This window comes from Suncus etruscus, chromosome 9, assembly GCF_024139225.1.
Source record: "Suncus etruscus isolate mSunEtr1 chromosome 9, mSunEtr1.pri.cur, whole genome shotgun sequence".
In the NCBI taxonomy this organism is placed as follows: Eukaryota; Metazoa; Chordata; class Mammalia; order Eulipotyphla; family Soricidae; genus Suncus; species Suncus etruscus.
The window spans coordinates 9,056,055-9,070,596 of NC_064856.1; the positions used below are offsets into that span (position 1 = coordinate 9,056,055).

At 46.0% G+C, this 14,542-nt stretch overlaps 1 protein-coding gene across 3 annotated transcripts in view; it reads right to left on the bottom strand.

Moving 5' to 3' along the window:
* The window catches only part of CHMP4B (charged multivesicular body protein 4B), a 54,526-nt gene extending 40,391 nt beyond the window's left edge, over window positions 1-14,135 (bottom strand). Inside the window, exons 1-2 of one of the 3 annotated variants that reach the window (XM_049779373.1) lie at window positions 14,040-14,135; window positions 13,790-14,002 (exon numbers count right to left, since the gene is read on the bottom strand). In XM_049779373.1, the coding sequence (XP_049635330.1) occupies window positions 13,790-13,979 (190 nt within the window). In that variant the 5' untranslated portion in view covers window positions 13,980-14,002; window positions 14,040-14,135. Of the gene's footprint in view, window positions 1-13,789; window positions 14,003-14,034 lie in introns of all 3 variants that reach the window. The other 2 variants (XM_049779374.1, XM_049779375.1) reach the window with 2 other exon arrangements.
* Between the last annotated feature and the right edge of the window lie 407 nt (window positions 14,136-14,542).

A 14,542-nucleotide genomic window follows, 5' to 3' on the forward strand; every position in this document is an offset into this window, starting at 1 on the left:
CCGACAGTGCTCAGGGGCTACTCATTGCTCTATACTCAGAAACCGCTCCTGGCAGGCATAGGGGACCATATAGGATGCCAGGATTCGAATCACCATCCTTCTCCATGAAAGGCAAACGCCTTACCTCGATGCTATCTCTCTGGCCCCACATTTTTTTCCTATTAATTCAGTTTCAAGCACCCATACTTTTGTGTTCCTTTCTGTTCTAATTCTACTACCTTGAAACATAATTTTTCTTTTTGGTTGGAGGACACCCACCAGTTTTCAGTTTACTCCTGGCTCTGCATTCAGGAATCTCTCCTGATGTGCTCAAGAGACCATATTCACATCAAACCTGCTGCATGCGAGGTAAATGCCCTACCTGCTGTACCCTCAAACCTGCCCCACCAATATAACTATTTAATAAATGCCAGACTCAAGCAACACACACACACACACACACACACACACACACACACACATGGCTGTTTTGTTGGCTCCCTCCACTGCACAGCCTGTCCTCTTAATTCTGAATATGGATGCAGAACAGATCACGCTGTACCCTAACTATTTGTTTACTTGTCTGTCACTAACTAGACTGCAATCATCTAAGAGGCAATGACCCATCTTCATCTGCATTTACCCAGTAAACTAGAAAAGTATTTGACACACAGCATAAATTAATACATACGTATCAAATGAATTCACGAATAAAGCAGAAGATTTATGAAGACTGATGATACAGAGCTCGACCATGCTTTGGCATGTACGAGGCCTTGAGTTTGTTCCCCAGGGTTTGTGAGCAGCGCATTCACACAGGCTCTCTCTCTCACACACACTTTCTAGCTACCTTTTTGTTTGTTTGTATGTTTGTTTTGGGCCACTACAATGGTGGCGACTGAACCCAGACTTCCAGCTTCCAACTCATCAAGCTATCTCCCCGATCGCCCAATCTTCTTTTAAAATTAACTCTCTGTGGACTAAAAAGGTAGTACAATGGTTAGGGTAGCTTGCTTTAAATGTGGCCTGGGACCAGAGCAATAACACAGTAGGTAGGGTGTTTGCCTTAAGTTCTTTATTTGGGTGAAGAAGAGTTCAGCCACATCCTGTGGGGTGCTAGTGCTCAAGAATCCCTTCTAGAGGGAAGTGATTGGGAGGCCAAAGGTGGCATGATGATCGAACCTGTGTCAGCCTCATGTAAAGCAAGCATCATAACCACCGTACTACTTCTCTGGCCCTAAAATTAACCATCTGAGGGCTAAAGAGATAGTACAGATAGTTAAGGTATTTGCTTTGCATACAGCCAACTCTGGTTCAATCTCTGGCATGGCATATATATGGTCCCAAGTACAGTCTGGGACCAATCTTGAGCACAGAGATAGAAATAGCCCTTGGGGTCAGTGCACAGCAGTAGGATGTTCTGCCTTGCGTGCATCTGGGTTCAATCCCAGATGGTCCTATTGCCCCCCACCCCCAGCCTGCCAGGAGCGATTTTGAGCTCAGAGCCAGGAGTAACCCCTGAGCACTGCTGCTGGGTGTGGCCTCAAAACAAAAACAAAACAATAAAAAAAAAAAAATAGCCCTGGAAGCTTTGGCTCCAAAACAAAATGAAATAAACGTATTAACCATCTGAAATTCATTGCAAATGTCTATCCATGAATTGCTAAAGTAAAAAAAGATTTGAGATCTCAACTGGTCCCAAGAATAAACAATACTCAAATCGATTTCACAATCCCTATTTTTTTATTTTCTCAATTACTATCACAACATTACTCTGCACCATTTTCTTTCACATTCTCCACCCCCTATAACAACAAACAAACAAAACAGGTACCAAGTTGCTCAAATAATAAGTTACTCAAATACTAAACATGAGGGGCTACATCCAACCCTCACCCTATTCTGTAGCTACAACTCCTTTAATGGACAAACCAAAGAGAAAGACCAACTAAGGCAACTGCAGTGCTTGCTTCGGCAGCACATATACAAGGTAACTACTCAATTCATGTTGTACATGACTGTGGGTAGCACTTCAATTCTGAACTCATTTTTGTTTGTTTTCTGCTGCGTCAAAAATCAAACCCAGAGTCTCACATATACAAGGCAAGTGTTCCATGGCTAAACTCCAGTCTCAGCCTAGTGTCAATTTTGGGTTTCCTGAGAGCAAGAACAGAGATCTTGGGGCTAAGGGGAGAGCTCAACAGTCTGCAGTAAGTGCCTTATTGCATTGCAGGAGGTCTGGTTTTGAAAAGACTTACACTGCAAGGTGTGACCCCTGTGCAACAAGTAGGCAAACACCTTACCCAATGTACCATCACTCCAGCCCCATCTATCTCCACTTCTCACTATATCATTCCACTCATATCCCCATTCCTCACAGGCCATTTATGTTTGTTTGTTTGTTTTGCTTGGGGGCCACACCCAGAGGCGTTCAGAGGTTATTCCTGGCTCCTAACTCAGAAATTACTCCTGGCAGGCTCAGTGGACCATCTGGGATACTGGGGATTAAACTCGGGTCGGCCACATGTGAGGCAAACACCTTACCCCTGGTGCTATCACTCCAGCCCCTTTTTTTTCTTTCACATTCTCCACCCCACAGCAAACAAACAAAACAGGTACCAAGTTGCTCTGGCTGCCAAACCTGGGGTTTAGCAGAACAGGCTGAAGAGTTAGTTTCCTCCCACTGAACAGAGCTATTGGTTTTGCTCAGCATGAGACTATATTCCAAAATCAGAAGTTTAGTTACGGGCCCGGAGAGATAGCACAGTGGTGTTTGCCTTGCAAGTAGCCGATCTAGGACCAAAGGTGGTTGGTTCGAATCCCAGTGTCCCATATGGTCCCCAGTGCCTGCCAGGAGCTACTTCTGAGCAGACAGCCAGGAGTAACCCCTGAGCACCACTGGGTGTGGCCCAAAAACCAAAAAAAAAAAAAGTTTAGTTACTGATCTTTTTGGCCTTTTCTGCCCAAGTATATGATTCTGCCTTGGGTTATTTTTGTTTTTTTGTTTGTTTGTTTTGCTTCTTTTATTTTTGGGGGGACAGGGAGTTGTATGGGGCCATGCACTCAGGGACTTGCACTAAGGGATCACTCCTGGTGGGGTGACCATAGAGAATACATATGGGATATGGGGATGGAACATAGGTCTCAGCCACATGCAAAGCAAGCACCTTACGCACAGTACTATTTCTTCAGACAAATGTTATTGTTGTAGTTTTTAATGTAGACTGTAAAGACAGTACAGAGGTTAATGCACTTGCTTTGCATGCAGCCAACCTCAATTTAATCCCCGAAACCACCTATGATCCCTGAGTAACCTCAGGGGTTACTCCTGCACAGAGTCAGATGTACACCCTGAGCATCACCAGAGGTAGTCAAAAAACAATAAAAGTAATTTTTTTTAGTTCTAGTGACATCAAAGTCAAAGTCAAAGCAAGGAAACCAAATTAATTCCTTCGCAGAAGACCACACCTGTTTGTTCTTTGACTATGCGGCCCAGACGCTGGCTGAAATATTCAGAATATTCAGCTCTGCCCACTCTCTACTTCAAAAGCAACACTGTCAACTAGGGACACATGCAGGGGTCCTCAAACTTTTTAAACAGGGGCCAGTTCACTGTCCCTCAGACCATTGGAGGGTCTGACTCTAGTAAAAATAAAACTGATGAACGAATTCTTATGCACACTGCATATATCTTATTTTGCAATGAAGAAACAAAACAGATACAAATACAATATGTGGCCCGCGGGCCATCATTTGAGGACCACTGAGAGGGTAACAAAGAAAGAACAGAATGGAAATCATAGAGTAGTCAACAGAACAGGGCAGATCTGTCCTAGAGAAGTGCACTCTTGAAACAGAAGCATGGTATTTCCTAATCTCAAATTGAAGGCAATTAGACCACTCTCCAGTCCCAAGAGGCAGAATTAGCAGTATTTTTTCAATAAAGAAAAAACGTTCACAAAGGTCAATGTCAAAGTAGGTCTTGCCCCTAGATTTATAATTCTAGTTTGCACATTCTTTCCACTAGCCCTAACTGTACAGGAGGAGGTAGGCATCCCAGGAAGAACAAGCTCAGTTCCAAATAAGAAAGATGATCTTGGGGCCGGAGACATAGCACAGCGATAGGGCGTTTACCTTCCATGAGGCCAACCCAGGACGGATCCTGGTTTGATTCCTGGCACCCTATATGGTCCCCTGAGCCTGCTAGGGGCGATTTCTGAGCTCAGATCCAGAAGGAACCCCAGGGCGCCATGGGATGTGACCCAAAGACCAAAACAAAAATAGAACAAAGATGATTGTAAGGTAGAGCTTTAAGACTCTGCTTGTAGCATGAGAGGCTAGAGAGCACACCTACCATAAATCCTGCCAGCAAGTGGGTCAGGGTCAGGCAAAGAGGCGCCAATACTGTACAGAGAACCTGGGTGGTTGGGTGAAATGAATCTGACAACCATCACAGAGGAATTCATCTCTCACAGGTGCTTTCCTTTAACTCCTCATTTATGCTCACCACTTGCCTTTAATCGATTACTTGTACCTGGACGGTTTCTCCTCAACTGACTGAGAGCCATTACTGGGAGAAAGTAGGGTGGTATCTTGGGGTGTGGGAGACTTGATAGGGATAAAATCAAAGGCCCCACATAAGACCACAAGACAAAAATTCTACCACTAAGCTGCCTCCCTGGCCCAAGACAGTGATGATGTCTTATTCATCTTTACATTCTTATTGTGCGTAAGTCCTGAGACACATTTACTACTGCAAGTTTCTGCAGGGCACAATAACCTTAAAATGGAAGTGGGCATATCTCTTCTCATAAGTGGGGAAACCAAAGTAAGAAACAGCCCAAGTACTGCAGAACAGTAGCAGAGCTGGCATTCAAACAGTCATCTTTCTCATATACAACAGGCCACCTGCTTCCAAGAAGAAATGCAACAAATATCTGTAAACTTGGATCAAACAGGCCAGTACTATATTCAGTGAGGGCTATAGTTTCCTGCTGCTATGTTCAAATTTTCTTCCTTCCTTCCTCTCTCTCTCTTTTCATTTTCTTTATTTTTTGGTTTTTGGGTCACACCCAGCGGTACTCAGGGGTTACTCCTGGCTCTATGCTCAGAAATCGCTACTGGCAGGCTTGGGGGACCATATGGGATTCTGAGAATCGAACCCAGGTCTGTCCTGGGTCTGCCACGTGAAAGGCAAATGCCCTACCATGCGCTAATGCTCAAATTTTCCTTCTAAATATAAGCATCCATCCTCAAAATGACCATCAAAGGTGATTACTGTTTTTGAATATCCTCTCTCTCTCTCTCCCCTCTCTCTCTCTCTCATTTTTTAAAGACAAAACAAACAAACACAAAACAAAATAATTCTGTGCACAAAGTCCAAGTTTTCATAAATCTTGCTACCTAGAGGAACTCCTTAAGTCCTGGCTCTAAGAGACTGAACCAGAGAGATAATATGGTAGTTAAGGAATTTGCCTTGCAAGTGCCTAGCCTAGGGTCTATCTCTGGCACTCCATACAGTTCCCCAAGCCCTGCTAGGAGTGATCCCTGAGCACAAAACTAGGAGTAAATCCTGAGCACTAAGAGGTGTGGACACTCCACGGGGGCGAAAAAAAAAGTATGGCTTGCACAAATCTTCAAGGCTATTTTTCAGGACCTTTCTCCACACCCAAACTCAACTGAGAACAACTTAACACTTCCCTGAGCAAAAACAGACTGGTTCAGAGGATGTTGCTCAGTGGAAATGAACTTGCCCTATATGTGTGAAGTTCTGCATTCACTCCCTGGCACTGCAAAAACTAAACCACAACAACAACAACAACAACAAAAAGTCCAGAGGTTGGGGAGACAGCTCAAAGGGCTAGGTGTGCATACTTCACACAAAAGAGAATGGGTTCTATCACTGGTACCACTAGATCCCCTAAGTACAACAGGAGCAAACTAAATATCAAGCTGGGAGCAGCCACAGAACATTGCCAAGTGTGGCTCACAAACAAAAATCTACTGAAAAGTTCTCACATTCAGTGAACTAAATCTAAACAAACTCTATAGTACAGCAGGTAGGCATTTGCCTTGCATACATATGTATGTATGTTCAGTCCCCGTACTATCCCCAAAGCACCACCATGAGTGATTCCTGAATGCAGACCCAGGATTAACCCCTGAGCATGGCCAGGTGTGGCTCAGAAACAAAGAAAAAAAATTAAATAAAACAAAATCTATCTTGAACTTCAAATCACAGTATAAACCTATTGGCAGACACTTTATTTTATTTTATTGAAACCATTGTGATTTACAAAATCCTTCATAGTTGGGTTTCATTCAGACATACACTGAATCAAGGATTGCTGGTTCTTACGGCAGCTCAATTTTTAGTTTATTGAGAACCCTCCATACTGTCTTCCCAAGGGGTTGGACAAGGCAGCAATTCCACCAGCAGTGGATGAAAGTTCCTTCCTCACTACATCCTCATATTGGCAGACACTTTAAAACATCTGATCTTATTTCTAAATGGGGCAAAAAAAAAAAGGGGGGGGGGGAATGTTGTCATTTTGAATCAAAGGCACCATCATGTTCGCAGAGGCAACACATAAGGCCTCTCTGACACTCCATCTGTCTTAAGAAACAAACCAAACCCAATTAGGCCAACCACTGCTTCCAATAAGAAACAAGCATCACCAAGGACAAATCCAGCTCTCAGTTCCCAAGGTGGATTTTGGATTTTTCCATCCTCTGAGAGAAGGAGCCTGCTGGTTCCTGTACCATGAAGACGCTGTGCTTTTCAACCTGATCCCTTGATTTCGGAGCACCAAAAGGCCACATTCCCTATAAATCTCACTTATTAAGATGTCTTTCTACATGCTAGCGTTTTACAGGGACTTTATTAAACATGAGAGAGCCATCCTGACTAGCAACGAACAGAATTTAATGAAGATATATTTCCCTTGAGTGCCTGGCCTCTCTGTATCCATCAGACACTTTTGAGTTGAACCTAAATTAACCTGTAAATGAATTGATTTGCATCCATAAATTCATGAGAAATGTGCCAGTGTACGGTTATTTGAGATACCCTGTCTCCATTTCCAAATCTCACACAATTTTCTTGTTACAGTAAAATGTTCTACTTTGCACAAACTGTTTTTATCTATTAAACAAAGAGGAAAAGGCCCCTTTTCCCCTAAAACAGGGAAAAAGCTCATGGGTTGAATACATGCTTTACACACAGGAGGCCCAACTTCAATCCCACCACCATAAGCCCGCCACCCCAGCATCATAGGAATGTTTCACCAAGCACCAGATGCAGTGCCACAAAAACAAAAACAAAAACAAAACTACCAGGTGCAATACCGTCAAATCAAAACCAAAACAGGGCAAAGGGAACTCAACAACTTAGAGCAGTATTTCATAACTAGCTACAATGCCTCAAGAGAATTTGGGTCTGGGTTGAGAACTCAAGTGGTAGAACACATGTTTAGCATGTAAAAGACCTTGAGACTGTTTCCCAGTACGAATGCTTGACATACCCCAAACTCCAGCACTAAACTGTCCAGTATGATTTTTTAAAATTAATATCTCTGGGGGCCGGAGAGATAACATGGAGGTAAGGTGTTTGCCTTACATGCAGAAGGATGGTGGTTCGAATCCCAGCATCCCATTTGGTCCCCCGGGCCTTCCAGGAGTGATTTCTGAGCATAGAGCCAGGAGTAACTCCTGAACGCTGCCGGGAGTGAGCCAAAAACCAAAAAAATAAAATAAAATAAAATAAAATAAAATAAAATAAAATAAAATAAAAATTAATATCTCTAAGCACCATGATTACAAAAATGTTTGTAGCAGGGTCCGGAGAGATAGCACAGCGGCGTTTGCCTTGCAAGCAGCCGATCCAGGACCAAAGGTGGTTGGTTCGAATCCCGGTGTCCCATATTGTCCCCCGTGCCTGCCAGGAGCTATTTCTGAGCAGACAGCCAGGAGTAACCCCTGAGCACTGCTGGGTGTGGCCCAAAAACCAAAAAAAAAAAAAAAAGTTTGTAGCTGGGTTTCTGTTCAGTATGTTGAATGCTGGGCCCCATTGCCACTCAGCAGCAGCATGGGATGTGGCTCTATTTTTTAAAGAGAGAAAAAGAGAGAGAGAGAGATGGGCCAGAGAGATAGTATAGTAGGTAGGGCACTTTTCTTGCATATGGCCAACCCTTTATAGAAAAGAAAAGAAATGATATTTAGGCTGGTCCAATGGTAGTGGCTTATAAGAACTTATTAACGTTAGTATCACAAAAGTTGGTATATAAACCCCCACTGCTCAATTTGACTGGCTTAAAAAAATGATATTTAAGTTCTTTAACTGGGGGGCTGGAGAAATAAAACAGTCGAAGGGCATTTGCCTTGCATGTGGCCAACCTGGACGGACCTGGGTTTTATTCCTGGCATATCATATGGTCCCTGAGCCTGCCAGGAACAATTTCTGAGCACAGAGCCAGACAGTAACCCCTGAGCATTACCTGGTGTGGCCCAAAAACCAATCAATCAATCAATAAGTAAATAAACTGCTTTAAAAATGTTCTTTGACTGGAAGAGACCATTTGACCTCTACATTTCCAGCACTGGACATGTGACAGTTGAAGTGCCAACCACATGCCAACAAGAAAATATATTAAACATGAAGATTGAGGGTCTTTTTTTTTTTTTTTTTTTTTGGTTTTTGGGCCACACCCTTTTGACGCTCAGGGGTTACTCCTGGCTATGTGCTCAGAAATCACCCCTGGCTTGGGGGGACCATATGGGACACCGGGGGATCGAACCGCGGTCCATCCACTTGCAAGGCAGACAACTAACCTGTAGCGCCACCTTCCCGGCCCCAAGATTGAGGGTCTTGATGTGGGGGGAATGATTTTAAAAAATCAAACAAGAAGTGATATAGATTAAAGAAAGGTCACCTACCAATACGCTGCCAAAAGAAGAAAGGCAATGTGGAAAGTGTGATAAGAGCCAGAGAATCAGCCTAAAGGTGAGGCCCAGACACAAATAAACAAACAAGCAAAAATGCGCAGTCAGAATTTTGTTATTATTGTAAGTTTCTACTTGACACCACTGAGGCATACACTGTACAGAATCCATGAGAGCTTCAGAGATCTGATTCAAGGGGGAGCATCAACAAAGACAGCACCCACGCTGGCTACACATTCACAGTGTAGGACCTGTTCTTTCTCCCCGACTCAGCACCACACCTTGCACAGGTATGCATTTAATGAGTTGAAGACCAACCAAGATAATGCTGATGCCTTCAGCCACCATGAGAGTAAAACTATCACAAGATGTCAAGGTGCCTTAAGAACTAGACTGAGTCGAGTTACATCGACATTCTCTTGGGTCTCATTTTTCCATTTGCCCAACAACATAAAGCATACACAAGATTGTTTTCAGGGGCTGGAACAAACAACAACATGAAATATACACAAGATTTTTTCAGGGGCGGAAAAAAAGCACAGTGGGTAGCGCTTCTGCCACATGTGGCCGACCAGAGTTTGATCCCGAGCATATATCCCATATGTTATCCTGAGCCCTGCCAGGAGAAATTCCTGAGTGCAGAGTCAGGAGTAATCCCTTCGCATCACCAGGTATGGCCCAAAGACAAAATAAAAGGCTTTTCATTCATTCAGGAAGCCCTCACTGAGCATTAGCCACAATGCAGGGACTGTGGCCAGTTCTCAGACACAGTGATGAGTAGGACAATCACATTGGCTCCAAGGAGTTCACCAGCTCAGGGCATGCTGTGAGACTTAGAGGGGAAAGAACTTTTCCAGACCTCAAAACTCTTTAACAGGGGCCGGGCGGTGGCGCTGGAGGTAAGGTGCCTGCCTTGCCTGCGCTAGCCTAGGACGGACCGCGGTTCGATCCCCCGGCGTCCCATATGGTCCCCCAAGAAGCCAGGAGCAACTTCTGAGCGCATAGCCAGGAGTAACCCCTGAGCGTCACAGGGTGTGGCCCAAAAACCAAAAAAAAAAAACAAAACAAAACAAAAACAAAAAACAAACAAAACCAAAAAAAAGACACTTTCCCAAACTTCAAAGCACTTTAAAATTATGAAATTGGGCCAGAGATAGCATGGAGGTAAGGTGTTTTTGCCTTGCATGCAGAAGGATGATGGTTCGAATCCGGCATCCCATATATCCCCCAAGCCTGCCAGGAGCGATTTCTGAGCATAGAGCCAGGAATAACCCCTGAGCACTGCCGGGTGTGACCCAAAAACAGAAACAAACCAAAAAAAAAAAAAAAAGATGAAGTTGTTGCTCACACAATTATGACGTATTGCTTCCTCACTGGGTTCCCTGCCCTGTCTCGTGGCATCATTAGTCACTCAAATGTCTTGAGTTGTAAGCTTAGAAATCATCTTTAACTCCTCCTCCTCCACCCTGCCCACAGTTCCTCTGAATCAACATTTCATTTGATTCTCCTTCAGAAGTCTCTGGCCTGCTTATTTCTTGTCTGATTTTCCATGCTTCAACTCTAAACCCTTTGTTGTACCTGAATGATTGTGAATCTCCTAAGAATAATGGTAATACAAGCTTTTATTGTTCACATACTATAAGGTAGACACTTGCTAAGAGCTTTGCTAATGTTATTTAATCCAATAAGGTAGATTTTAGTACTCTAATGAAAATCAAACTTCTTACCTGCAAAGCAAATGTTCTACCACTGAACTCCATTTTATCCTTACCCTTTACTTGTTAACCACCTCCAGTCCTTCCTTGTTGGTATCTACTTTTTATGCTGCCCTTTTGAAAGTCTAAGCTGATCTGTATCTTCAGCTTTAATATAGTCAACTACTGCACAGCACTTCCAGGTCAAGGTCTAAAAGCTACAGGGGACTCCACCCCACACTCACTGCTCCCCAAACTCCTTGTTGGCCCTTCTCAGTCTCTCTGAAAGCATTTCTTGACCTCTGTCACCAAAACTTCTCAACACAACAACAGATTGAGAGAGTGTGAGAGAGATAGAGACAGAGAGACAGAGTGATGGAGGACAGCCACATTGTCTATATTTCTTTTTTTTTTTTTTTTTTTTTTTTTTTTTTGGTTTTTGGGCCACACCCGTTTGACGCTCAGGGGTTACTCCTGGCTATGTGCTCAGAAATCGCCCCTGGCTTGGGGGGACCATATGGGACGCCGGGGGATCGAACCGCGGTCCGTTCCTTGGCTAGCGCTTGTAAGGCAGACACCTTACCTCTAGCGCCACCTTCCCGGCCCCCACATTGTCTATATTTCAAAGTTTCTGCCCCTTGATCCTGAGAGAGTGACTAAATGAATGGCAGATAATGGTGTTTACCACCTCAAAGCAGTACAGATCTTTTTCCCAGAGGATACTAAAAAAAAAAAAAAAAAAAAAAAGAAGGGCAGGTAATAATAGCTCATTTCCTCACAGGCAAATTTCAGAAGACAGGCTCCATCCAACAACGTCATTACAACTAAGAGATTGGCCCCCAACAATCTGCTGGTAGTCTCTCTCCAAGCCTCTTAAAAGCCAATTTAATAATCTCTCAACTGTAAAAAAAATAAATAAATAAACCACCTGCAGACCAACAAATCACAGAATTGCCGACTCGATGGGAGTTGAAGCAAAAGGCCCTCCTCCACCACCCTGCAAAGGGCAAAGCATTCAAATTGCAGACTGGTAAAAACAGGGGCTCTGATTTCTATGGGAAATCTAACATCTTAATAGAGAAAGAGTCATGGAGAGAAAAAAGGTAGAGGCAATGAAATCTAACCTCCTGCTTTCCAATCACAGCACTACAACCTGGAGTCTATGTCCAGTGGATGCTATTACCTACGAAGCCAGCAACTCCCTCCTCTCGGTCTCCTTGCTCCCTTGCTCCCTCTCACCACCACCACCCTGCCATCCCACCCTACTTCCTCTCCTTTCCAAAAAGTGGCCAGATGGTCCCTGAAACTTCCACAGACAATCAGGACACGCTTCAGGGCAACACTCTCCAACACCCTCCCAGCCACCTGCAATAAAACCTACACTCTTTACCTGGAAGTTCAACGTCCACTCCCAACCCCTTTACTTCACCCCATTTTCCTATTCAATCTGAGAGGGCAAGCCAACCATCCATCAGCCCTTCTATCTGCAAGGTCAGCTCCTCCACTAACTTCTAGTATCACCTCAGTTCTAGTTCCTTTTCCAGGCTCAAAACAAACATTTTAAGAGAGAGAAAAACCTTTCCTCTCCAAAGCCACGCCTCTTCCTGCCCATCACTCTAGCCAGCCTGGGTTCTCTGGTTAACACTACTCTCTGGACTTTATTTTCCTCTCCCATTTCCCTGGCCTTTTCTGTCTTCCCCCTCACTTAAGGTGGAAACTATATTTTTTTCACTCTGAGAATACAGTGTCGGCAGTAAGCACACAAATACCTTCCAAGGAACCTACAAGAAGCGAACCCACTAGATGGGACTTCTTGGGTGTTCTGTTAAACAAAGAAAGCATCCATGTAGCATGTAGCTCCCTCTCTATGCTTGCCACTGCAAATCCAAGGAAGGGCCTTCCTTCCAGGAAGGTAAATCCGCTCAAGGTCACAGAGCTGATGATGAGCCAACTTAAAACTTGGCCTCCAATTCTTGTTCATGTGGCCCCTAAGCCCCTCTCACCTCCTTCTGGAAGGAGGAGATGGCCTGGTGACAAGAGAGCGATTACTTCCAAATAGCTTTTACAGCTGTCATTTTGCCCCGTTCACCTCGCTTTACAAGAAGTACTGGCCCAGAAAACCAAACATTAAGGGGTCCTGTCCTGAAAGATGCCTCCCTCTCATGGTTCACTTAGAGGACCCCTGCGGGGTGGCCGGTGGGTAGAAGGGGAGATCTGGGAAGGAAACAGAAATGGGGTTGTGTGTGGTTGTGAAAATCCCGGTTCAGTTCCTTGATGGAGGTGAGTCACACACAGGGCAGAGGCTGGCTTGCGTTTGTGGAGCTCAGATAAGCTGTGGCCAGGAGGCCAGCAGAAGTGACTCAGACAACCAGGAAAGCACTGCGGACGTGGACCCCACGAAGGCCGGAGCCTGGCTGGGCACCAGGCACAAAGTTGCGGGGTCCCAGAGGCAGGCAGCAACTTGATCAAGTTAGCTCACAAGAGTGAGGCGGGACTCACACCCCGAACCCCAACTCCATTCCAGTCTCCATCCAGGAGTGCTTAAGGAGAGAGAACTGACAGGCACCGAGCCTGGGCTAGGCCAGGCCAGACCAAGCCAGGCCAGAGGGGCAGGCCAGAGGGCAGGCCACCAAGGGGGTTCTCAGGAGGGGGTGTCGAGGGCAAGATGAGCAGGTTAATTTCCTCTCCTACAAAATGAGAACGGTATTATGTGTAACCCTGTGAATAGTATATGCGATCATGCATAGAAAGAACTTTTGACAGAGCCTAGATGCACGGTAATTGCTGTGTTTGAAAAGACTGGTCCTTTTCTTTTCTTGTCCTTCTACTCTCTTCGGCATGGGGAAAAAAGACTTCCAGAAAAGGTTCCCCCAGAAACGAGTCAGCCCCCCGCTGACACCCCCAGATCGGGAGAGAAAGGAGGAAGAAGAGGAGAAAAGGTTAAGAGAGCGAGGTGCGGGGTGGAAATAGGGTTCCCAGGGGCCTGCCCCGTTCGGGGGAGCCGGCTGGAAAGGGGGATCAGGCGGCGGAGCTGGAAGGGGGGTCGCCCACGAGGGGGGTCCCGGGCCTGGAAGGGCCCAGCACCAAGTTGCAGGGTTGTGACCCTGGGGGAGCAGGTGGGGGAGCCCAGCTGGGCCCCGGGAGCCGGGCCCACGGGGCAGGGCTGGCCAGCTCACCGCGCTTGTTCTTGGTGCCGTGCTTCTTGGCGGTCGTGAGCTCCAGCTCGATCTTCTTCTCCAGGAATTCCTGCTTCTTGCTGAGCATCTCCTCGGTGTCCCGCAGCCTCTGGATGGCCTCCTGCGGGGTCGGGCCGCCCTTGCCCGCCTTGCCCCCGCCAGCCCCGAACAGCTTCCCGAACACCGACATGGTGGCTGCTTCGCCGCGCCGGCCTGGCCTGCGCCCAGGCCCGTTCCGGCTCGGCTCGGCTCGGCTCGGCTCGGCTCCGGCGCCTGCTCCCGGCACCGCCGCTCCCCGCCGCTCCCCGCCGCAGGCCTCTCGCCGCCTCCGCCCCACTACTGGGCCCGGCCGCGCCACCTCCCAAGGCCCGCTGGCGTCAGGGCAACGCGCCGGGGACTACGGCTCCCAGAGGGCAACGCGCGCTCTGGACCGCAAATCCAAAGGGAAGGAGGCGCGCCGCATGCCGGTAGTTGTAGTCTTCCGGCTGGGAGCGGTCGGCGGCGCGGCTTTTGGACGCTACTGTGGGTTAAAGGGCAGCTTGCATGATGGGAAATGTAGTCTCCTTGGAACCCAGGCTAGCGCGAGTAGAAGGCCAAGAAAGGAAGAACCAGTCTTTGAAAATACAGCAATCTCGTTGGATCTAGGCTATGTCAAAAGTTTTTTCTATGCATAACAACATATACTATTCACAGTGTTACAAATGATACCTTTCTCATTTTGTAGCAGAGAGGAAACCAAGACTCAGAAAATGA